At 50.0% G+C, this 25,297-nt stretch overlaps 2 protein-coding genes across 5 annotated transcripts; one reads left to right on the top strand and one right to left on the bottom strand.

The window, feature by feature from the left end:
* The first annotated feature begins 59 nt into the window (after positions 1-59).
* On the top strand, positions 60-1,675 carry Mea1 (male-enhanced antigen 1). 3 transcript variants are annotated; one of them, XM_057751767.1, is made up of 3 exons: positions 60-188; positions 698-1,081; positions 1,384-1,675. In XM_057751767.1, exons 1-3 carry the CDS (start codon positions 74-76, stop codon positions 1,533-1,535), a joined length of 651 nt encoding a protein of 216 aa, XP_057607750.1. In that variant the 5' UTR covers positions 60-73; the 3' UTR covers positions 1,536-1,675. The 3 variants fall into 3 exon arrangements, with proteins under 3 accessions (XP_057607750.1, XP_057607751.1, XP_057607752.1); XM_057751768.1 differs by having other exon boundaries at positions 74-217; XM_057751769.1 differs by lacking the exon at positions 60-188 and adding an exon at positions 252-328.
* Positions 1,666-24,041, bottom strand: Ppp2r5d (protein phosphatase 2 regulatory subunit B'delta). 2 transcript variants are annotated; one of them, XM_057751758.1, is made up of 16 exons: positions 23,890-24,041; positions 19,073-19,153; positions 6,798-6,984; positions 6,402-6,601; positions 6,205-6,315; positions 5,996-6,088; positions 5,528-5,658; positions 5,344-5,403; positions 5,139-5,247; positions 4,914-4,967; positions 4,381-4,551; positions 4,180-4,307; positions 3,341-3,442; positions 3,175-3,247; positions 2,945-3,061; positions 1,666-2,810 (listed from the first exon to the last, which is right to left on the bottom strand). In XM_057751758.1, the coding sequence occupies exons 1-16, from the start codon at positions 23,914-23,916 to the stop codon at positions 2,673-2,675; spliced, it is 1,782 nt and encodes a 593-aa protein (XP_057607741.1). In that variant the 5' UTR covers positions 23,917-24,041; the 3' UTR covers positions 1,666-2,672. The 2 variants fall into 2 exon arrangements, with proteins under 2 accessions (XP_057607741.1, XP_057607742.1); XM_057751759.1 differs by having other exon boundaries at positions 19,073-19,150.
* Between the last annotated feature and the right edge of the window lie 1,256 nt (positions 24,042-25,297).

The raw sequence follows: 25,297 nt of genomic DNA, 5'->3' as shown, positions 1-25,297 counted from the left end.
GTGCGCATGCGCAGACCACGTCGCGATCCCAAGCGTCACGGGGTAATGTAGTTCTTTGTGGTCTGGGCAGGGGATGGCGGAGGCGGGGCAAGAGGTTGACTTCTCGTCCTCGCTTGTGTCAGTCTTGGGCACGGGGCGGGGCTGGAGGACTAAGAGCCACAGCACGTCCTGCCCCGCCGGAAGTGAAGGTGCGGGTCCGGCTGTGGGCTCTGAGAGGGTGAGGCGCGAGGAAACACCCAACGCCGAGACTGAGTGGGGGCGGGTAGGGGACGCTGCAGCTGGGGCCATTGAAGGGGCACTTCTGGGCTTGAAGGGCGCTTGTCAGGCGGTATTGTGGTATCCCGGAGAGAGGGGATGAGGGGCGGGGATGCGCTCTCGTGGGTAGTCTGGCTACCTGCAGTTACTAAGCTGGGGAGGGGCGTGACGGGAGGGGAAGAGGTTCTGGAAAGGGTCTCTTCCGAAGCCCTCCGGGTGTCTGTTTATTCAGGAATCGGAAAAGTTAAAGACTGGTGGGCTCGAGTTCAATATGAGAACCTTGACTTAAGACGGGCAGGCGTGAGAGACGGGAGAGGGGAGGAAGACACAAGACCCTGAGAGAGGGAAGTGGGTTTTATGAATGTAAAAGGAGACTGCAAATCGCGGGCTGAAAGCGGACTCGGTTTCATCCAGTCCCCATCCTGCCTTTCTGTCCTTGCAGCCCCTGCCCGGATGGCAGCAGTAGTTCTAGGGGGAGACACCATGGGCCCTGAACGTATCTTCCCCAACCAAACTGAGGACTTAGGGCCACATCAGGGTCCTACAGAAGGAACTGGGGATTGGAGCAGTGAAGAACCCGAGGAAGAGCATGAGGAAACAGGAGCAGGCCCAGCAGGCTACTCCTACCAACCCCTCAATCAAGACCCTGAACAAGAAGAGGTGGAACTGGCACCAGTGGGTGAGGGAGAAGATGGAGCTGCTGACATTCAAGATCGGATCCAGGCCCTGGGGCTTCATTTGCCAGACCCACCATCAGAGAGTGAGGATGAAGATGAGGAGGGGGCTGCAGCATTGAGCAGCCACAGCTCTATCCCCATGGACCCAGGTAAAAAAAAAGCTCATCCTTTCATTTGGGAATCATTAAGAAGGAAATAGACTGGATTAAAACCAGTAAGAAAAGTAACAGAGAACCATCTCACCCTTAAAAAGAAGGAAGTGTGCTAACAAATGTTTGCAGACTTCAGAATGTAGGTGAAATGCTATTTAGCTAGATTTGGGAATGGGTAGGCTTGGCAATAATGTGGAATTGGTGACTCCATGAGTCAAGGGTTCCGGGTTGATGGAAGGAATAGGGGGAACCCGCCCCGTTGTCTCTATCCCCTAACCAGCCTGTGGCTGTGCTTTCAGAACACGTAGAGCTGGTGAAAAGGACCATGGCTGGAGTAAGCCTGCCTGCACCAGGGGTTCCTGCCTGGGCTCGGGAGATATCGGACGCTCAGTGGGAAGATGTGGTACAGAAAGCCCTCCAAGCCCGGCAGGCCTCCCCTGCCTGGAAGTAACCACATGGAGAGCTGCCTTACCTCCCTACATTCCAAGCCAAGACCAGCACAGGACTGACACCGCTCGGGTTCTCCGCTCGGGTTCTAACACACCTTCCCCTGTCCCTTTCACATCAAGGCAAACCAGACCTCTCAGAGACCCACTTTATTCGGTTCTGTACATATAGGGACACTGGCCCGAGCCCAACCCACCGCAGCATGTATCACTCTGTGGAGAATAAAGCACCCCATGTACACAGCCAAAAGCCACACTGCCTGTGCCCCTGGAACCTGGTCCAGCCCTCCCCACTTGTTGCTTTTCTGAGTGCCCAAAGGGTACAGGTGAGGGCCTGCCCAGCATCAGCATGAACAAGGGAATAAATAGGTGTCGCAGGGAGCCATGCTTAGGGCACTGCTCCTGCTTCCCTCTTTATAGCTTTGGGAACCAGCCAACAGCACAAAGAGAGCAGTCAGCCACAGGGTGGTCCCTTCTGCATCTGTGATCCCAGGACTGCTGCTCGCCAAAGAGCGGCAAGGTAGATGGTTCATTCTCCCCACCTTGGTCCACTGGGCCCTATATCCATCTAGTGTCCATAACATACTCTTCTGGCCTCTGTGTTGTCCTGGTTAGGCAGAGGATAAAGGGAATAATACACCACCACCCCTGCCTGCATAATGCTAGGGCTAGGGGCCTATTTGTGCTGCTGGGGGTTGGTCCCCTCCAGCTCTTCACTCCGGGGCCAATGGAGCTAGATGTAACTTTGGTGACAGTCTCCTGCTTTACCCTGCAGGGGAGAGGAGAGACACCTCAAGTTCAGATGAGGATGCAGGGAAGAGGAGCATGTGATTCCTGTGTTTGTGTTTCTCAGAACAGTTTCAGGTAGCTGTGGGGTTAGGAGCAGGGGGACAGGCACCCCCAGGTTGTCTAAGCACTGAGCACTCAGTGCTCAGCCTGTCTGTACTAGCCACAGGGAGGCATGAACACATTTAGGGGTGAAGAGGGAGCACTCTAGGCATCCCTGCTTCCAGTGCCTGCATCCTCTAGAGTAGCCAGAGAGGTGCTGTTGTGCCCCAGGTCAGCCAATAAGGAGCAGAGGGTGGAGGGCCGGGCTGAGTCCCAGGGCTGAGTGGGCTGTAACCCTGTGGGAAGGGGAGGGGTCAGAGAGCCTCCTGGCTAGCAGTCAGGAACTCTTCTGCCCGCTTGTGTGCCTCTAGTGCCTTGATGGTGTACACGTCCTGTGGCAGCTCTGACTTCCTCCGAAGCAGCACTTTCTCCTTCTTGATGTCCTTTAGCATCTGTGTATGAACACGGAGAAGGCCAGGAATGGTGACCAGTCCCAAGAGTTCTCTGTTTCTGCTGGCCTATCTCGTCTCTCTCCTAGAACTGTTCCTGCTATCCCAACCTGCCCCCTGCCCCCGTAACCTCTCACCTGCACAGCCTCTGTTTCCACTGTCCTCTTCAGAAGCTGGATGTCCTCTGCCGTGGGGGTCTCTGTCTCCATGGAGTACACAGGGGGCAGTGGTGGAGGAGCTCGGAACATAGGGTACTGAGAGGACAAATGGTGAGCACTTCAGAGCCAATCTGCCTCGCTCTTCCTCTAGAACCTCCCCAACTCTGAAAGGACTGCCTGAGCTTGGGGGCAGGGGCATAAAGCCTCACCTGGGGATTAAGCCGTGCCAGTTCCTCAATCTTTTGCCACACTTCCTCTCTTTCCTTCATTCGGAACCGGCCCCTGTGGGAGGGAACAGTAGGGTTGGAATTGGGGACGGTGAGCCTAGGTAGAAGGGAGGTAGAAGATAACGATCCTTGTGGGAAAGAGACTCACTTCTGCTTCTCTGCTTTGTACTGCTGTGTACAATCATCAAACAGCTTCTGGTTCATTTCCATGAACAGCTTCAGGGCATTGTAGATCAGTCCATGGATTGTCCTGCCATCCAGAGAGAGACGGTGTGCAGGAGGCCAGAGCCTGCCGTCTGTGCCACAGCCCAGTTTGCTTGTTTTCACATCTCTGCCAAAAGCTCTTCCATCTACTAGTCCTTTTCACAGATCTCCACACCGCAGAAGCAGCTAACGCGACTAAGAACAGCTGATGGACCTTACAAATGCGGTCCCCACCCTGAGCCTGCCTTGCCTTGGCTCATGCCCATGGCCTCACAACAGCACGAGGACTGTCAGCACCACACTCACCCTGCCTTCTGCAGGAAAGCCTTTCTACGACTTGGACTCTTTATACATTTTTTTTTTTTTTTGGTTTTTCGAGACAGGGTTTCTCTGTAGCTACGGAGCCTGTCCTGGAACTAGCTCTTGTAGACCAGGCTGGCCTCGAACTCACAGAGATCCGCCTGCCTCTGCCTCCCGAGTGCTGGGATTAAAGGCGTGCGCCACCACCGCCCGGCTCTTTATACAATCTTTAAGCATATCACATAGTCCCTCCAGCCTAGAATGTCTCCAGGGCTGTGGTATGAATCAGGTCAGCTATTTGGTACTGCAAGGAGGTCTCATTAGCACCTTTTCTTGCCAGTCAGCTCCTCAAGGACCCACTTAGTAATATTTGGTGAGCACTGGCTTTGCTTACTGCGTGGCCAGGTGAAATCCCTGTCTCGAGTTCTACACCCACAGTTTTGAATACCCGGGTCCCACATCAGCCCACACTCAGTGGCCTACTTGTTCCAGTGGCTTTTGGAGTTCCTATAGAGTGCAGGAAACATGATAGGGAGGACACGGGCAGCGTTGTCACTGATGAGGCTCATGATGTACTCATTGTTCCAGTAGTAGAGGGCGCGCTCTGCCACCTGTCAAGGAGAAGTACAATTCAGAGCTCAAGACCTGCGCTGCCATCTTTAGAGACAGTGGGTCTGGTCTCACCTGGAAATGGGGGCTGGAGACACACTTGGCAAGCTGGCGGAAGAGGGGCTCCATCACTTTGCTGAACTCTGAGGGTTCAATGACATCCAGAATCTCCTCTAGCTCATTCAGAAACATCACTTCCTTGGGACTATGGGTCTTGGGCCAAAATTTGAGAAGTCCCACAATCACCTGTGAAGAAGATGTGAGGATAAAATTGCTAACACTGCACAGTTCCCTGGGAAGCCTTTGTATTGCCTCATCCCACACTTACCCTCAGCTAACCAACCACATGGCTTCTCTGCCTTGGATCAGGAAAGTTTCTCAGTATGTAGCTTTTGACTGCCTTGAGAGGAACCCGCATCTCCCAGTCCTGAGCACCCACTTAGAGCTTACTCAGTAGTTACAGACTGGAGCTAGGGACGTTGCTCAGTCATAAAGCTCTTGCTTGAGACACCCCAGGTTTGCTGGCCAGTACCACAAACAACAGAAACAAACCCAACAGATCGAGATGGGCAAGCACTGCTGATGACTGGGGCCCCAAAGGAAATTACCGGCTCAGTGAGACTGCTCTCCTTCTCCAGGAACTGGACCACACAGTATGCCAGCTGTGAAAGGTGGAGGATGGGAATGAAACGCAGCTCTCAGGAGGAGAGCACTCAGATGAAATCTCAGAACGGAAGGGGAGGTGTAGCAGATTTACCATCACCACCCTTCTGTGTCAGCAGAAAACCCTGATACTCAGGGGAGGGAGGGGCCTTCAGAGGCAGGCAGCTTACCTGAGGGTGGTACACACTCAGGGACTTGACCTTGTGAAGTGGAAGCAGGACACGGATGAGAAACATCTTGTGCTCTTCCTTAAGGGGCAAGGCAAAGCCATTGATGATGCTAGAAGTCAAGGGACGTTTTTAGGACCAAAGGCTTACGCTCAAGCCCAGTGTATGCATCCCCCAATCTTCCATGGCATCTGCATTCCCCACTCACCTGCCGAGGATCTCCAGGAGCTCGGCAATCCCATTGTGATGTTCAGTCTCATAAATGAACCTAAGGGAAGAAGGCCCTCTTGACACTACCCCTCCAGCATTCTGCAGTCTTCCCTGCCTTCCTGTTCCCATCCCAGCACAGGCAGGGGCATGCTGTGCTCCCCAGCCTGGGCTTATCACCTCACCTGTAGAAGATGTGGTTGATCTGCCGACGAATATATGCCCGGAGCCCCAAAAACTTGCCATAGATACGATGCAAAATGGTCTTGAGAAAATCCCGCTCTCGAGGGTCCTCGCTATCAAATAGGTCTAGGAGCTAGGAGCAGGAGGTTAGGAAAGGCAGACAATGAGGCAGCAGACAGGAAGGCATGGGCTGGGGTCACAAGTTCTCTGGGGAGTGGGGTTAGGTTTCTGAAAAGCAGAGTGATTTTATTACTTTCATTCTACCTGCTATCTGGGTATGCACGTTTATACTCCACTGAGTGGAGAGGGACACTTTGTCGTCGTCATCGACACCCCTGCCCTGCCAGTTACACTGGAAGCCTTGTACTAGACACAGCTGAACTTCCAGTGTATCAGAATAAGGGAAAAAGCAGGCAGGTAAAGTCATGAGAGACTACAGTTCATGGGAAGGGCAGAAAGCTCAGACTCACAGCAAGCACAAACTTCTGGTCAATGTACTTCTTGGCTATATTTGGCTGGAAATCTGGAGACTCCAAGAAGCGTAAGAAAAACTCATAAACAAGCTGTGGAGGAAAGAAGCTTCACTGAGACTGACCCAAGGACTGAGAGATTCCCTTACTGCAGTCCTAAGGACCCTATGTCCCATAGCCAGACCCACCCCGTCCCAGTGCCCTGGTACCTGGAGATGTGGCCAGGCAGCTTCCAAGGTAGGCTCATCTTCCTCAGGGTCAAACTCAGCTCCTGTGGGATTCGATGAAGGTGGCAGCGTCCGGAAGAGGTTCACTGAAAACTGAGGGGTGAGCCCCACTTAGAGCACTGTCTGGGCTTCCCCGGGGGCTCCCAATCCCTCCCCTTGTATCCTCTCCCTATGCCCACCATGGTGACAGCCTCAGGGTAGATTGCCTCGGTGACAACATCACGGCTGTGGGTGATATACTCCACCATCTCATTCAGTCCTGCCCGCTTCACCTCCTTGAATTTGAGGTCACTGAGTGGGTCTGACACGAAGTCAAAGAGGACACAGCACTGGCGTAGCTTCTGGATAAAGAGCTCCTCGCGCTCCTGGGTCGGCGAATCTGTGGAGGTCTCAGCAGTCATTCTTCACGCATGTCCCACTGCCTGTGCAGATTTTCCTCTCCCATCCTGCTCCCCGGCACCTTGTCACAGTTGAACCCCATGTCTACAGAATACTCTTTTCCCAAAGACAGACTCCTAAACCAATCTTCACGGCCCCCAAGCCCAGTTCATCAGTCCCTGTCCACCTGTGGGTACCTTTCAAGGCAGGAAGCTTTTGTAGCTCTCTATTCTTGCTGAGGTTGAAGCGGGAGGAGCTTTGCCGTCGTTCTTTCTTGACAATCTGGGGTCCCCCTGAGTACTTGATTTTGCTGAGCTGTGTTGGGGGTGGTGTGCTGTTGCTGGGACGCTTGTTAGATGATGGTGGCTGGGGCTGGGGCTGGGGCTGGACATAAAAGAGATCTGTTGAAGCCAGCTCTGTAAGGGATGGATGCCCTTAACCCTGGCCTTGGCCATCCCATCCCTAGTCTGTTCGTGCTTGTAGCGAGGTAGTGAGCTGTCCCGGCCAGGTGGGCCAGGAGATAACTGGTCATAGCTCCAGAATACAATGGCCAAGAATTCCTATCTGTGTTATCAACAGCCTTCAACGTGTTCACGTCTTAAGGAGGCAAAGTGGTTGGATGGATAGTGAGAGAAATCAGAAAAGTAGTTAGCAGGGCCAAAGACCTAGCTTAGTGGTAGAACACTTGCCTAGTATGTGTAAGGCTGAATTCAGTCCTCAGTGTGGGGGAAAAATTCAACCCTAGGTGCAAGCTGACTAAGGAGACACAAGGCACCTTCTGAATAATGAAAACATCTTGAGGACATCTGGAAGGTAGCCCAGTGTGTAGCATCCTAACAATTCACTGAGTACACTTCAGATTACTGAATGTTCTATACCCTTCAATTCAAGAGGAAGACAAATTCATTCTTAAGTCTTAGCAGCTTACCAGAAATTTAGTTTAATAAAAATCCTAGCCAGGTGGTGATGGCACATGCCTCTAATCCCAGTACTTGGGAGGCAGAGGCATGTAGATTGATGAATTCAAAGCCAGCCTGGCCTACATACCAAGTTCCAAAGTTCCAGGCAAGCCAGAGTTGCATAGTGAGACTTTGTCTCAAACAAACAAAATGAAGAATGACTGGGCTGGAGAGATGATAGAGCAGTTAAGAGCAATGGCTACACTTCCAGAGAACCCCAGTTTGATGCCTAGCATCCCCATAACAGCCTATAAATGCCTATAACTCCTGTTCCAGATCCAAGGGCACCAAAAAATGCCTATGGCACACATACGTGCATACATACATACATAGAGACAGGCAAAACAGTCACACATAAAAACATTCAATCTTTCTTTGCTTATCTGTGTAGCTGTAGCTCTGGCTGTCCTCCCTAAAAATAATAAAGAAAAAACAAAAACTGCATATTATATAACCTATTAATGCCTGAATTCGGATGGTGGAAACAAGAGGACCAACTTGGACTACACAGCAAGACCCTGTCAGAGCAACAACAAGCCCTACTAAACTGAGTGAGCGTGGCAGCACACACTGGTTTCAGCTATTCAGAGGAGGAGGCCTGAGCAACCAAGGAGACCGATTCAAAGCTAAAAGGTGCAAACACATAGCTCACAGCAGTGTGTTTGCCTAGCCCTAGGTTCAATCCCCAGCCTAGCAAAAATAAATCAATCCTGAGACGACTGAACTCTGTCTGGATACAAGAGGATGAAAGGCAGTAGTCTGGCTCAGGCAGGTCAGTGGGTCCAGTGGCTCAGTCCACTTTGGTCATCTGGCTCTCTCCACATCAAACAACCCTAGTTTGTTTGACTGGAGGTTTGATCCTGGTAACACAAGGAAGGGCAACAGAGTAGGCACCATACACCTCCTGTTGTGACTAGTAAGAGCCAGTGGTGTCACTAGACAATGTAAGGTGTGCCAACTCCAGGGTCTCCCTTTCTACATTCAGGGGCAGGTCACACCTTGAGGGAAGGAGAGCAGAAGAGGTTGGAAGGTCACCTGTATCTCGCTTCCCTGCCTAAGGTCAACCAAACTCTCATCTATGGCGCTGAATGTTCAAGAACATACTAACGGCTAGATGTGGTGGCAGGCCTTGAATCCCAGCACTCAGGAAATAGAGGTGGGTGGTACTGAGTTCAAGGCCTCCCCAAGCCAATCCACTCAAATGTTCCTTTGAGTCCACTATCCCCTTTGTTTGAAAATGCAGAGACCAGGAAGTCGCTGGATCTTTCAGGGAATCAGCTCATGGTGGCCCTTGGGGCTGACCTCAGCCTCCTTTAACCATTTGTCTGTTCCACTGTCTTTTAACCACTTACTCCCTAGTGACAACTCTTGCTGAGTCTGTTTATGTGCCTGTCATTCCCTTCAACTAAATCAGTGGTGCTCAGCCTTCCTAGTGCTGAGACCTTTTAATACAGTTCTTCAGGTTGTGCTGACCCTCAATCATAAAAGCATTTCCGCTGCTACTTCCGAAAAATAATTTTACTACTGTTATGAATCGTAATATAAATATCTGCAGGACATCTGATATGTGACCCCTGCGAAAGGGTCATTCTGCTCCTCAAGGGGTCACGACCCATATGTTGAGAACCAATGAACTAGATGATGAATTTCTTGAAAGCCAGGGCTCTGATCTGTACCCTCTGGGCACCCTCAGAAGTAGCATCTAACAAGCATCCATGGGTGTTTGGTTGGGTGAACAGGAACCAAGACTCTTCTCTGCAAGCCCGCCTTCTCTTATCTCCACAGAAGTCCCCAGAGCCGTCAGCACATCATGCGGAACTGTACTAAAGGGTCCAGCATTGGGAAAGTTGAGAACCGCTATCTCACAGCACGCTATGTATAGCCCCGCAGCCGCAGAGTAGAGACCGCATACTGGGAGGCCACTCAGAAAAAAGGTGCTCTTCCCAGGGAGGGAAATGCAGAATCTCAATTTTCTGTTGACAAGAAGTGAAGTTAGCTAGATGAGCCAGTCATGATGGTGCACACCTTCAATTACAGCGCTCGGAGCAAGAGGATCTCTATGAGTTTGAGGCCAGCCTGGTCTGCATAGTGAGATCCAGCTAGAGCTACATTGTAAGATCCTATTTCACAGAAAGAAAAAAAGTTAGCTAGACAGTAATTTTCCAACCTCTGTCTAGTCTAAGTAATATCTCAAGAGAACATAGAGTTGTATGGCTTAAAAATACAATGTCCAGGGCTGGGGAAATGACTCAGTTTGTTAAGAGCACTAGCTGCTCTGCCAGAGGACCTGGGTTCAGTTCCCAGAACCCATATGGCAGCTCACAATTGTAACTCCAATTTCAAGGGATCCAACACCTCACACAGATATACACGCAGGCAAAACACCAATATATATAGATAAATAAATCATTTTAAAAAAATAAAATAAGGGCTGGAGAGATGGCTCAGAGGTTAAGAGCACTGCCTGCTCTTCCAAAGGTCCTGAGTTCAATTTCCAGCAACCACATGGTGGCTCACAGCCATCTGTAATGAGATCTTGTGCCCTCTTCTGGCCAACAGGCATACACGTAGGCAGATCACTGCATATATAATAAATAAATAAATAAATCTTAAAAAAAAAAAAAGTCAGGCGGGGGTGGCGCACACCTTTAATCCCAGCACTCGGGAGGCAGAGGCAGGTGGATCCCTGACCTACAAAGTGAGTTACTGGACAGCCAGGGCTGTTACACAGAGAAACCCTGCCTTGAAAAACCACAATAAATAAATAGATAAATAATAAATAAATAAATAAGGAAAAAATGTCCAAAGGCAGCCAACAATTTGAGTCCTAAGGGTCCCTTCCACACAAAGACTGTACTGTTGAACGCTGGCTTGGCCGGAAAGCAGCTGAGGGGACTGTTTCATCTCACTTGATCACTCCAGTTTTTTTTGGGCTTTGTGTGTTTATATGTTTGTTTTTCACAGGGTCTCCATATGCAACAGTTCTGACTGTCCTGGAACTTGCTCTGTAGACCAGGCTAGCCTCGAACTCACAGAGATTCACCTGCCTCTTCCTCCTGAGTGCTAGGATTAATGAAGTGCGCCACCACCACCAGCTTCATTCCAATTTTTTGCTTAGCTTTATGTGTATCTGTGTGTGTGTGATATGTGTATGTGATGTTCGTGTGAGAGTGCAGGTGTGAGTACGAGTGTCACAGTGTGCATATGGATGTCAGACGACGACGAGAGTGTTGCTGCTTGCCATCCATCTTGTCTGAGGCAGGGTCTCTTCTTCACTGGCGCACACACCAGGCTCAACGGCCTGGGAGCTAGCGGTAATTGTGTCCACCCCAGTTTGCTGGAGGTTCCCTGGCATTAGCAGTCTTTACATGGTTCTAAGGATGGAGCTCTATGCTATGTGTAAGCACTCATCTACTGGATCATCTCCCTAGCCCCCAGTTCTAGTTTGATAAGGACCACCAGTGGGCCCCCAAATGCAGGAAACATGTGAGAGACAGCCAGCCCATCTAGTAAAGCCCCTAACAACCAAGGCCCATGAGGCCATCTCCTGTTTGTCTACCTTCCTATGCTTGTTAGAAAGCACATGTGTGGATATGCCAGCCACTCACTTCACACTCAAGCATTAATCCCAAACCCTCCAGTTCTTCTGATGTCTCCACTGTCCTTGAGTGGGTAGGAGACAAGTGAGCAGCCATCACAAGGATACCTGACAAAGGCAACCCAGCCACTCTGCCTTCCAAATGTACTTTGTCCTATCCAGTCCTACTGAGACTCTGCAGAGACCTGAAATACTTTCTACAGAATCTACACCCACTCAGGAAGCCTTCCTGTAACCCAGGTCTCCTGCTTCTACCTCCTGAGTGTATATACCACACCAATATACACCACCACTCCATTTATGAGCCACTGGGCATAGAACCCAGGACTTTGTCCAGGCTAGGCAAGCACACTACCAGCTGAGCTGCATCCCCAGACCCACTATAGAAAGTATTCTAACAGAAAGATGGAACATAAAATAGTAGGAAAAGAAGCTGGGCAAAATTGTACCTATCTCTACTCTTAGCTATGCAAGAGGCTAAGGCAGAAAGATTCAGAATTGGAGACAAGCCTGGGCTACACAGCAAGACCTTAATCTCAAAATTAATGCACAGATAGAACCAAGCAGGGTTCACACCTGCAACTCCTGCACTCGGAGGGCAAAACCGAAAATATTACTGCAGGTTGAAGGCGACCTGGACTACACAGCAAGACTCTGGTACAAAACACGATTGACAAGGGCTAGCAGGGTGGCTCAGGGGGTAAAGGCACTTGCCCCCAAGATTGACAACCTGAGGTCAATCCCCAGGACCCAAACGGTAGAAAGACAGAATTAATTTTCACCAAGCTGTCCCATGACTACTGTACAAACACACAACAAATACACAAATAAATGTAAAAAAAAAAAAATCAAGACTGGAGAGATGGCTCAGCGGTTAAGGGCACAGACTGCAATTCCCAGAACCATATGGTGGCTCACAACCATGTAGAATGAGATCTGGTGCCCTCTCCTGGCCTGCAGGCATACATGCAGACAGAACATAAATACATAATAAACAATACATAATAAATAAGTAAGTAAATCTTTAAAAAATTAATTTTGGGGCTGGAGAGATGGCTCAGCCGTTAAGAGCACTGACTGCTCTTCCAGAGGATACAGGTTCAATTCCCAGCACCCACATGGCAGCTCACAACTGTCTGTAGCTCCTGTTCCAGGGGATCTGTCAACCTCAAACCAATGTACATAAAATAAAGTTAAATAAATCATAAAAAAATTTAAAAAGAAAAATAATTTTGCCGGGCGGTGGTGGCGCACGCCTTTAATCCCAACACTTGGGAGGCAGAGGTAGGCAGATCTCTGTGAGTTGGAGGCCAGCCAGGTCTACAGAGTAGGTTCTAGGACGAGCTCCATAGCTACTGGGAAACCCTGTCTTGAAAACAACAACAACAACAAAAAATGAAAACAAAGTAAAAAAAAAAAAAAAAAAAAAACAACCGGGCAGTAGTGGCACACGCCTTTAAATCCAAGCACTAAGGAGGCAGAGGCAGGCAGATCTCTGTAAGTTTGAGGCCAGCCTGGTCTACAGAGAGAGAGTTCCAGGATAGCCAGGGCTACATAGAGAAACCCTGTCTTGAAAAACTAAAAAAATCGCCGGGCGGTGGTGGCGCACGCCTTTAATCCCAGCACTTGGGAGGCAGAGGCAGGTGGATCTCTGTGAGTTCGAGACCAGCCTGGTCTACAGAGCTAGTTCCAGGACAGGCTCCAAAGCCACAGAGAAACCCTGTCTCGAAAAAAACCAAAAAAAGAAGACAAAAAAAAAAAAAAGAAAAACTAAAAAAATCCAAAAACAAATCCAAAAAACAAAAACCACAGATTACATGCTGTATCTACTGTATCACGAATTATCTGGTCTAGTAAATGAAGACCACTTTGAGGCGTCCTCTCCCATGGTCACATCCGGAGCTCCATCTAATCCTATTTAATTCTTCCCATCCTCCCTTTCTTCTCTAAACACCCCACTAAGCATTACAAAGGAAAAGGTGACTATGACAAGGTCCTGGCTTCAAACAGCTTGAAGACTGGTAGGTGGGGCAGCCACAGAAGCAGCAACGGTACAAGGGAAATACCAGAGCGAGACCACAGAGGCTATGGAAACACAGAGGAGTGGACTACAAACTGCCTGGAAGAATTATGGCATCTCTCAAGACGTGACTCTAAAAAAAAAAAAAAAAAAGATTTATTTTCAAATTATGGGGTGTGGTTGTGTGTAGCTGAATTACGGGTGGTTGTGAGATGCCCACCATAGGTGCCAAGATCCTAACTCAGGTCCTCTGCAGGATCAGCAAGGGCTCTGAACCACTGATACGTCTCTTCAGTCCCTGAAGGTGTGAGTTTTGATTTAGCTCTTTTTTTTCCTCTTTGTTTAATAAATATTTATTTATTTATTATGTATACAATATTCTGTCTGTGTGTATGTCTGCAGGCCAGAAGAGGACACCAGACCTCATTACAGATGGTTGTGAGCCACCATGTGGTTGCCGGGAATTGAACTCAGGACCTTTGGAAGAGCAGGCAGTGCTCTAAACCACTGAGCCATTTCTCCAACCCCCATGATTTAGCTCTTAAGGAGTAAATGTGCTGGGCAGTGGTGGCGCACACCTTTAATCCCAGCACTCGGGAGGCAGAGGCAGGCGGATCTCTGTGAGTTTGAGGCCAGCCTGGTCTACAGGGATAGTTCCAGGACAGACTCCAAAGCTACACATACACAGAGAAACCCTGTCTCAAAAAACAAAAACAAAACAAACAAACAAAAAAAAAAAAAAAAAGGAGTAAATGTGAGTTTAGGAGAGGGAAATCAAGCCGGTCCAGACGGGTGGGGCGAGGCCATACTGTAGGGGAGCTCGCTGTCTTAGGAGGTAACTTCCACTGGGCCAGTACCCAGGGCAGATGCTACAAGAACAAAGTGAGGCCCGCTCAGACTCGTTATGGATGTTGGGTTTTAACTTTGGGAAATTCCAAAATTAATTTTATATTGTATTTAAACACTATAGCCTAAGCTGGGCTGGACTTTAATGTACAGACCAGGCTAGCCTTGAATTCACAGCAATCATCCTGCCTCTACCTTCCAAGGGCTAGGATACCGGCACGAATGAGCGCACCTGGCTCAGATTAGATTTTGGTGGGGTTTTGTTTTTAGACAGGGTCTCTCCATGTAGCCCTGGCTGGCCTGGAGCTGACAGCATAGACCATGCTGGCCTAGAAACCACAGAGATCCACCTGCCTCTTTGTCTGGAGTGCTGGGACTATTGTGAGTCACCACACCCAGCTCAAATTAGTTTTAAAGTAGAGAATTTGGCTGAGGGCACAGCTCATGACAGAACACGGGCTTTGCCCGAGTGATACCCAGGGTTCTGTCCTCAGTATGGAAAGAAAAAAGGAGACCATAAAACCAAAGCGGTTTGAGGATAACATCTGTGGCCTTTGAGCTGAAGTTGGGGAGACTGGGCTGTTTCTTCCTTCCTCCACCCCCATCCAGAACTCAGGACAGCAGTGTGCTAGAGTCAATTTTTTCCCAAAGAGGAGCTCCTTAAACGCAGAGGCAGGACACAGTGAGTCTCACCTGCCCTCTCAAAGCCACTTTCCACACCAGGCTCCTGTTTTAAGTCTCAGAGACAATACCTTACTTAAGCATGAATCCCAGCTCTGCCGTTATTCATGGGGTAAGTGCTGTTCACTCCGAGCCTGACTGCAGTGACAGGTAAGTGTGCGTGCAAAGATTTAGGGACGATATATGCAGGTTGAACAGTGTCCAAAGAATCTCTGAATATGGCCTTACCTGGAGTAGGGTCTTTACAGACATGCACCATTAGTGAAAGCGAGCATTATGTGTTGGACAGGATATCCCTAATGAAGGGTATCTATCCTTCTAAGAGGGATCTTCAGAGAGAGACCAAGACACGCAGAATGCTGTGTGAGGGTGAGGAGAGGAATTGAGGTGCTGCACAACACAAGGGGTGCCAAGGACTGTCAAAAGTCGGTAGCGATGCACTAGGGAGGCAGAGACAGGCAAATCTCCGTGAATTCGAGGCTACCCTGGACAGCTAGGGCTGTTACAGAGAGAAACCCTGTCGGGAAGGTGGGGGAGCCAGCAGGGAGGCACAGGACAAACCTTTCCCTAGAGCCTTAGGACAGGACTGGAGCTATGGCTTGCAGAGTGTCATGGTGGACATAAAAGCACAGGTGTGCCTGCCATGCCCACCTGCAATTCCCAGGAACCAGAAGCAGAGATAGGATTCCTAGACCAGTGGTTCTCACCCTTTCTAATGCTGCAACTGTAATGTCACAGTTCCTCGTGTTGAGGTGACCCCTCCAACTGTAAAATTGTTTCACTACTACTTCAAAACTGTAATTTTGCTACTGTGAAGAATCCTAATGTAAATATCTGCTATGTTGGATATGTGTATGAGATCCCTGTGAAAGGGTCATTTGACCCCAAAAGGGTTGACACCCACAGGTTGAGAACTGCTGGTCTAGGGCAAGCTGGCTATCTGACTAACCAAAATGGCCAGCTCTAGGTTCAGAGAGAATACACCTCAATATATAAGGCCCACAGAGACTGACTAAGACATCAAAATTAAGATGGGGAGTCTGAAGAGGACATCTGATGAGAGCCTCAGGCTATATATGCATGTGCACACATTCATGTACCTCCACATATGTGAACACACACTTATACATACTTGTACACACCACAATACATACACAAAGATTAAAGTAAATTGAAAACATTTTAAATTTAAATAAAAGAGACCAATGAGATAGTTCAGTTGGTAAAGGGCACTTGCCACTGAGCCTGACGACCTCAGTTCCATCCCTGAGTCTACATGGTGGATGAAGACCCATCCTCTGACCTCCACCGGTAAATACTGGCACTCACACAACAAATGTACAAACAACAAAAGTGAGACATGGTCTCAAAAACATAGACCAGGCTAGCCTTAAACTCAGAGATCTCCCTGTCCCTGCCTCCCAAGTGCTGGGGTTAAAATAAGCACAACCATCCTGTCCCACATTTTAAATTCTGAACAAGAGAAGCTCAAGAGCTGGAAAGATGACTCAGAAGCTCCTGCAGAGGAGCTGGAGTTCAGTTCCCAGCACCCATGTGAAGCAGTGCGCAGCGACTTCTAACTCCAGCTGTGAGGACGCGACAGGCACACAACACTGGCTCCTGGACTCTGCAGGTATCTGCACACATGTGTACATGACACACACAGAAATTTCAAATAATTAAAAAAGACCTCAGGTCCTGTCTTTTGCTACCCTGACTTCTGGCCTCCAAAAGCGTATGAGAATTCACTTCTGCTGTCCGAAGCCACCTGCTATATGGTAATCTGTTTGGGCTGCTTTGGAAAACTAATACAAAATAACTGTTCAATAAAGTAAATGTTAGCTGCTATAATTTTTAGGATTAATTGAAAAACACTTCTGGCAAATGCTTAACACAGTCAGGTTTTGGCCAGAGGAGCTCAAAATTGTACAATAGAAAAAGGGGCAAGGGAAAGATACAGTGAACAGTACTTTAAAACCATGGCCTCTGCCCAGCAGTGGTGGCGCATGCCTTTAATCCCAGCACTTATGAGGCAGAGGCAGGAGGATCTCTGTCAGTTCAAAGCCAGCCTGATCTGCAAGAACTAGTTCCAGGACAGTCACAAATGTTACACAGAGAACCCCCCCCCCGTCTCAAAATATCAAAAACAAAAACAAACAAAAAAAGTCATGGCCTCAGGGCTGGAGAGACATCCAACAATTTAGAGCACTGGCTGCTGTTCCAGCAGACCCAGGTTTGATGTACAGCACCCACAAGGCTGCTCGCAACCACCTGTGACTCCTGTTTGGGGATCTGATGTCCCTCCACTGATACCAGGCATGCCCATGGTACACAGACACACATGTAGGCAAAACATGCATATACAAAAATAAAAAATACATGAAGAAAAAAAAGATCATGGCCTCCCACCCTGGTTCTCGGCTGTCACGGCATCTCTGCGACATCCATACAAGAGGACCTTCTGAAAACACTAAGAAGGAAAATTCCTGTGGCCACCTCATATAGATAAGCCCTGGGAGGCTTTTCATAAAACAGAGTCCAGGGTGAACCTGACGCCCCCTTTTCTGGAGGGACTAAGACAAATGCCATGTCCCTGAGCAGAGCCTCCTGAAGAGCTAGAAAAGCACAGCAGTCGGCCTCAGAGCGCTGCTCGCTTCAGCAGCCTGTCTCACGCACTGGCTCACCCTTCATCACCGTGACATTCAGTGTAACAGTGTGTGCGGGCACCCACACTGGGCCAGGAGATCTCCTGAAACTCACGGTGTAAAATACAGCCCAGGGACCCTGGCCATGCCCTAGGGATGGGGGTGAGTGGTCAAAGCAGGCCTGTCTAGGCAGATAATACCCAGGATGCCTAGGAAGGATGTTGGTGAGGCAGGAGCAAGGGAGGGCCTGTAAGTCCTGGCTTTGACTGGTCACTAACTCTCAAGTACTTGCCCAGTGGAAAGTGCTGATGGGACCATCAATAGCATCACTTGGGAAAGGGTGTGACCCACAGTGAGTGCTTAGGTGTGAAGTGGAAAACATACAACACCATACAGCTGTTCCCCTCAGTTCACAGCCCGGCAGGAAGACCATGATGGGAACACGGACCAGTCCTTGTGAAGATTACTGTGCAAGAGCCCAGACGGAGTCACGACTCTGCTGTGGTCTGCAAATCGGGCAAGAAAGCTAGCCTTGGGGCTGGAGAGATGGCTCAGAGGTTAAGAGCACTGACTGCTCTTCCAGAGGTCCTGAGTTCAATTCCCAGCAACCACATGGTGGCTCACAGCCATCTGTAATGAGATCTGGTGCCCTCTTTTAGTCAGCAAGCATACAGACAGACAGAACACTGAATATATAATAAATAAAAAAAATCTTTAAAAAAAAAAAGAAATCTAGCCTACTTCTCCTGATTACTTTGCAAGTCCTGAAACAATGGTCACCAATGCAAACATTAATTGGATCTCTTTAGAGGGGACAGGAACAAGTAGCCTGGAAAATCTAAATCCATAGTTAACCACAAACACTTGTCAATTAATCTCCTTTCTCAGGAAAGGCACAAGACCAGCCAATAACTAAGACTTCTGCTTCCTGAACAGTTTAGAGGTGGAAAAAGTGGGAAGGAAAAGCAGAGAGAGAATGACAGCAGCTCCCACACATTTACAAGGCTATTCAGCAAACAAAGCACCCCACTGGCCATGGCCATACCCCAGATGTTCAAGGACATTTCTCAACTTCCCTAAGCCCCTCTACTCTCTGGCTGTCTTGTTTACCTGTTTATTGCTTTATAGCCCTAGACTGTTGAGCTATGCTGACCTCTGTTCTCGACTGTCCTTTGGCCACACACTGCCCAACTCAGGGACACCAGCCACTCCCAAGCCCCTGCCCCACCCAGATCCATACCAAAGTGACTCGTCATACTTTGAAGCACTTGTAGACTTTTCCCCTTTCCCCAGGACCACAAGCCTCCAGCATCCCACCTCCACCACCACCCCTCTTTGAGTCAGGCAACTACGTCACACAGGCTAGTCCTAAACGTGTGATCCTCAGCTTCCCAAATGATGGGTTTACAGACAAGCATATAAGCAGACCTCACATCTTTCCATGGTTCTTATTCTAAGAAAGACATCCGCACAAACAGACTTGAACAAGCTGGAAATGGAACCCAAGGCCTCACTCACACTAAACACGGGCTCCACTACTAGCCACACCCCTAGTCACTGAGAAAGGAGTTACCACCACGGGAAGTGCAGGAAACAACTGCCGCAGGAATCTAGCTGTAGGAGCCTTTGCCTATGGAACTGCCCCCTCAGACCCTGCCCCCCAGCCACCACGGAGCTTTAGGCAGCACCTGTGCTGGAACCCGGGGCATGTCTTCATCTTTACCTCGTCTGCATTCTCCCCTCCACCATCTTTGCTCGAGCTGCTGGGCTTGGCTGTGCCTTTGGCAAGTTTGGGAGGTTCCTGCTGGGAGAAGACGGAGTTAGGGTTAGTAGAGGCCACGAGAAAGGAGAGGCCTTACCCGAACCTCTTAAATCTTTCTTTTTTCAGTACTGGGGATCGTCTATGCTAGGCAAGCACTCTACCATTGAGCTGTATCTCCGAGCCCCTCCGAGGTCTTTGTTTCAACCACACACTCTCTAGCTGATTCAGCTGGGCACGGTGACGTACGCCTTTCTTCCCAGCACTCAGGAGACAGAGGCAGGTAAATCTCTGAGTTTGAGGCCAGCCTGGTCTATAGCGCAAGCTCCTGGACAGCCAGTGCTACACAGGAGAAACCCTGTCTTAAAAACCCAAAAATAAATTTTAAAATCCTACTGTATCGACCCTGGGACACACAAAGGAGACTCAGGCCCTGCAAGGAGTTTAGAGTCTGGTTAGGAAGCCAATGTTCGCTGATAGTTAAGCACGACAGTGGTCCTCACCTGTCCCCTCCCCAGGCTAGTCACTGGGTTAGGCTTCCCTCCGTCAGGAAAGAACTAAGGTGAGCTGGCTTACTGGAACAGCATCAATAACAAAAACAAGCGGGTCAGACTGGCTTCTGGACAACTTGGTCAGAGGTGCCAAAGGCTGCTATGCTATAAAGCACAGCAGAAATCACTTCTCTCCCCTCAGGGCCATCCAGACAAACCCAGAGGCATTTGTATAGATGTCATCAGCAGCACCCAAACAAGAGGGTGCTACGGGTATTTAACAGGATGCTAAGGGATCAGAAGGGTTCTCCCTGAAATGTTAAGACCGCCTCTGGCGACATGCAGTGGGCTAGAGATGGAGGTGAAGCCCTGAAGTGTTAACAAACTGTGAGCACCAATCTAAAGGTTCCCTTGGGAACCTGGCAACTGGCTCAGAGCCCTGGCCTGTCCAGCATCTCTTCCCATGCTCTGGGCCAAAACAAAAGCAACCACACAGGGACAGGATAGGGAGACTGTGAGAGACTTGAGGATGCAGCTCTGACTGCACACTCAGCACAAACCAATGCTGTGGCATCCACGGGAGGTCTTGGGAACTTCCATCCACCTGTGTGGAGTGCCGGCCCTGACAGAACCAAGCTAGTGGGTCTGGTTTAGTGATGAGAATGAGCCTGTGGAGGACCAATAAGAAATCCTTACTTGAAAAGGGAAATGAAGCCCATTCTAGCAGTGTATTCAAAAGCTCAGCCTGAAGTGCAACAGCTGCAGGAACTGGGATAGTTAACAATAGAAGGGAATGGAAGGGAGAAGGGTGGGGAGGGAGCAGGACGAAGCTTAACCAGCGAGGAAGGGCTGCCACGTGTACTAGAGATACAACTTACACTCGCGGACCCAGAGAAACCAGAGAAATGGGTCAACACTGAAAGCGGATAGGCGGAGGCCAGCAGGGATGGATTTTCTCACAGTGCAGTTGTATGGAAACAGACTGCCTAGTGTAGCTGAAAGCTCCCAGTCCTGAGCATTTGAGCAGAGGCTGGATGACCTCCTCTAAGGCTTGTTGCAAAAGGATTCAAGCCTTAGATGAGAGCTGGATTGGAGGACCTTGGAAATCACTTCCAGCTCTGAGAGTCTGCAATTCAACAGCAGCCAAGCCCCTTCAGGAAGAAGTCTTAAATCCAAGGACTGTGACTATGGGGGCAAACGGAGCTCAGGAAGAAGAGAGTTCTGTGTGGGCTGGAACGGGGAAGGCTTTCTGGGGGTGGAGAGGGAAAGCCATTCTCGGATGGGGAGCAGCTTGATGCTCTGAATAAGGGGGAAGGGGCTTCTTTGGGCTGAGTACTCTCCCACTGCCTGCTGACCAGGCTGGCCACACCGACTCCAGTCAACTGCTCAGAGCAAGCAGTGGAGGACAAAGAAGAAAAGACGCAGCCAGGACACAACACCAAGGTGACTGACAGCACACAACAGACATGGCCCGCCAACAAAGCTGACCGTCTTCACTCAAGTCTGGTCTCTATACTTGATCATAAGCTGCTTACTTTTCTTGTCCCCTCCACCCACCTTATGGCACTCAGCACGACGCCTGAGAAAAATCTCAGGGAATGTGCCTGATTTCAGCTGCCTTGGTGTGTGGGTGTGAGTGGGTGTAGGGGAACAGGGCCCACAAGCCTTGCTCTCTGTCTTCTGAGAACAGGTGAAGCACACACACTGGGGCCTGGCCCAGCTGTCGCATGTTGTGAGGCACTGGGGTTTAGAGCCAGCACTGTGTTTTACGCTCAATTCTTACCAGTCGTGTGAGAGTAAAGAGGTAACTAGCCTCTCTGGGCTTCACTATCCTCAACTACTAAACAAAAACAAAAACAGGACCCACTTCGCTTAGCCCGATGTCTGGCACATAAAATCCTAACAGAGGTTAGTTCTATTATTATGAATAAGAAAACAGGAGGGAGCAGGGCTGGTTCATGCAGGAAAACAAAAGACCCAAATGCAGTCTCACAAGAGAAGGATGCAAATCTCCCCAAAGACGGACTCAGCATCTACCTACTGTGTGTAAGGGAGATGCCAAACAGCAAGAGTCTAGTAATTTCCTCAAGGAGGAATACAAGACATGTCCCCAATTCATTCGCATCCAAGGCTGACCAAACAGAGTCTGTAAGTGGGCCCAAGTGAAGGCTCAGGACGACTTCTGAGGAAGCACTGAAGGATATAGCGAGGACTGGGACAACAGAGATAAAGGAGAAAGGGGACAGGTGATGGATGAGCAATAAGAGCCTCCACCCACCTGTCTCTGTGCCTCCATCCTGGTACACCTCAGTCACATTGTCATCTCTCTCCCCCTCAGAACTTTAAGGAGGCCAAATGCAGCCCAAACTCCAATGCAGGAGATTAAATCTCATCAAGGGCCCCATGCCTGCTTCCATGTATCCCGATCCTCCCAACATCCTTTCTCAACCAGATCACTCTTGGCCTAAGGAAGCCTAAGAATGTCTCCCCCAATTCTCAATCAGCCAGTGGGCAAAGACCTTCTACAGACGGGACAGGATCTGGTCCACAGACTAAAAACTACGGACAGGTAAGAAGCTCACTGCTTCCTCTGAACTCCACACCCCTCAGATCCCAGGTTAGCGATTTGAGTGTGCAGTTTCTACAGGTGAATGGCCCAAACCATATTGGACAACTGACTCCCAAGGACAGGACTGGGTAGGGCACACAACTCTACTCCACTCGCCACCTTTAAGAGATTCAGCACCCAGTATGTCACCTCTAGCCCTATGTTCTAAATTTCAGACTCTGGGAAGTTACAGTGACAACCCATAATCAGAGCTACCTGGCAAATACACAGCAGCCCCAGGATAAGGAGTTTGATTGATAAGGTGAGGTGGTAGCGCAGCCAGGCAACCAGGGGAAAGTGAATGCAACCTGCGTCTGGGGTCTTCAGGAGGGCGGACTGTAATACCAGGCCAGAGCCAGCCCCAAGACAAGAAAAGCTGGGGGAGGCTGGAACTGGTATCCTAGCATCCCTGGATAAGTCTGTACCTCAGAGGAACCACACCTCTGAGTCAGATCTCAGCAACAGCAGGAAACAAAGGGTAGGAAACGGCAGGGATGAGGAACAGGTGAAGGCGGGTGGTGTGGAGACAGAAGAGGGTGAAAGGCGGCGCCATCAATCAGCGGCCACGGGGCTGGGAGTGTAGCTCAGTGGTACTGGACAAGCTCAGCGTGTGCAAGATCCCGGGTTTGACTCTATCAATGCAAAAGATTAAAAAAATGGCCTGTGGAAGGACACCATGACAAAGTATGAATGTCCAGGGGTAGCTGGACTGCAGAGGAAAAAAACTAAATAGAACAAGGCAGATTCCTGCTTTAATATACCTCAAGAAAGAGAGAGCTCCAGCATGGGTGCAAAAAGGAAATGCAAAGGTTATCCTAAGGAATAAGGGGAGGAGCCTGTGCAGATCAGAACCGGTGTCTGGTTTAGGGTGAACATGGAAGCCAGCTGATGCCAGTTAGTCACTTGCACAGAAGAACCCTCCAAGTCTGGAGACCTGATATTGCAGCTGGGCCTCCAGCAGGATGTGTGACCTTGGACAAGTCCCTTCCCTTGACTCGGTCTCAGTCTCCTCATCTGTACCACCAGGGACTGTAATGCATGTGCTCAAAAGCGCCTTTCCAGCACCGACGTTCTGGGGTTCCATCAAAAGAAGGAAGGGCTCAGTCCTGGCTTACAAGTTTGTGTGTAAAGGAAGACTCGAGGGAGGGGCCTAGGCCAGATTTGGGCGGAGGAGAGAAAAGGCAGAGCGGTTCTAGGTCAGGGGCTTGTCATGGACGGAGAAGGGACCGTACAGAACTGTAGAGAGGCCGTTTATAGGCTGCTGAGGAAAGAGGGAAGGGGCTGCTCAGGGTGGGGGTGGAGGGAGTACTGGAGGAAGATGCAGTCTTAGATGAGGACTGTCCCAAACCCGTGGGGGATCGGGGACAGAGGAAGGCGGGGAGAGAAAGCAAGGGAGTGAGCTGGGAGTGGAGCAGAGCTGGAGGGGGTCGGGGGTAGGAGCAAAGAGGAACGGAAGAGAGAAAGGTGGGGCGAATCTGTCCGGGGCAAAGAGGGAGAGCTGTCCCAGCTGCTGCACGGGCTGGGGGTGCTAACAGCCGCGCGGCCCAGGGGCTGGCCCCGGGAGTGCTGCGGGGGGCCAGACCGGAGGGTCAGTCTGAGGCTGTCCCGGGCCTGCTTCGGGCCCCTCCCAGGGCTCCACGCAGGCCCCGCGGCGGAGGCGCAAGGGCAAAGGCCACGCTCACCTTATCCTTCTTCAGTTTATAGGGCATCTCGGCCGGTCCACACCCGGCCCGGCTCCTGCGGCCCCGCTCCGGCTACGGCTCTGCTCGGCCGCACTCGGCCCGCTCGGCGTCTCTTCGCCACCGCCTGCGCGCTGCGCCCGGGCCGAGCGGTGGCTGCGCCTCCAATTGGCCCTAACTCTTACAAACCTGCCTGACAACCAGGCGCCGCCTCCTCGGATTGGTCATTGGAGCCAAGCTGCTTCCTTTTTTTCTCATTGGAAAGAAAGAGTACAAACCGCCAGGGTTCGGCTCCCAGAATTGGCTGGAGGAGAAAGTCCCGCCCTAGAGAGGGTCGGGCTTCGTGAAGGAGGCGGGGCCATGGGGAAACCCGAGCTTGGCTGGCAATGCTGCTCTCCGGCGTCGCCTGTGCGTCGTCCTCTGCTATTCTTCATCCCTTGAAGCGCTGCTCCTTCCCTCCAGAAGTGGCTCTCACTTTTCCCCCTGCTCTGCTACCCGCCCTGCCTCGTCCGAACTTGAGGAAAGAGGCCCTAACACGAAAGGGCACCTTTCTTCACAGGAGTTTAAGTAGCTCAAATTGCACATGTCAAATTGATAGAGAAGGCTCCCAAGGGTCCTCCTGTGCATTCATCAAGTCTGTCCTAGTTCACAGTTGCAGAGGAGAAGAGGGGAAGTCATTCAGCGGTGAACCTGTACCTACTGCGAGGATGCTGGAGTCGGTAAACCAGTTGCGTTTGAGCCACTGAGAATGAAATGGAAAAGTAGCCTCATGGTTCAGTGTCCCAGAAAACCTAGTCCTTACCTGTGCCGCCGCCGCACCCAAGCTGGTGTTCTAGTAGATAAGACTGGGTTCTTGCCCTCAGGGATTTCCCTCTCTGATGAGGAACACAGATTTGTATATGATGATTAAAATACAATGCCATGAATTACACAAACCTGAGAGTGGTATGGAGGATTATATTTTAGTTACCCCAGGAGCCAACGGACTACATTAAGAAATTGGAGGTCCATCAAAAATAAGCCTGTGGGAACTGGGTGTGGTGTCTGGAAGGTGCAGGAGAATCAGAAGTTACAGACCAGCCTTAGCTATAGCTAGTTCAAGACCAGATTGAACTACACTAAGACCTTGTCTCAAAACAACAAAAACAAAACAACAATAACAAAAAACTCAATGAGTACAAAGTTAAAAATAAGCCTGTAGCTACTTGTCCTGAATGTAAGAGGCCTTGGATTCCCGCGCAGCACAAATAACCAACTAAAAGAATAAGTAGCCAATGATCCCTACATAAAGAGCAGTAGCCATAAGAATTGGACAGACGGAGGCTTGAGAGATGACTCAGTGCTTAAAAGCACTTGGTGTTCTTCCAGAGGACTTGAGTCCAGTTCCCAGCACCCATATTAGCTGGTCCAC

This window comes from Chionomys nivalis, chromosome 19, assembly GCF_950005125.1.
Source record: "Chionomys nivalis chromosome 19, mChiNiv1.1, whole genome shotgun sequence".
NCBI lineage: Eukaryota > Metazoa > Chordata > Mammalia > Rodentia > Cricetidae > Chionomys > Chionomys nivalis.
The sequence above is the reverse complement of the archived record's forward strand: the minus strand, read 5'-3'. Positions and strand labels throughout refer to the sequence as shown.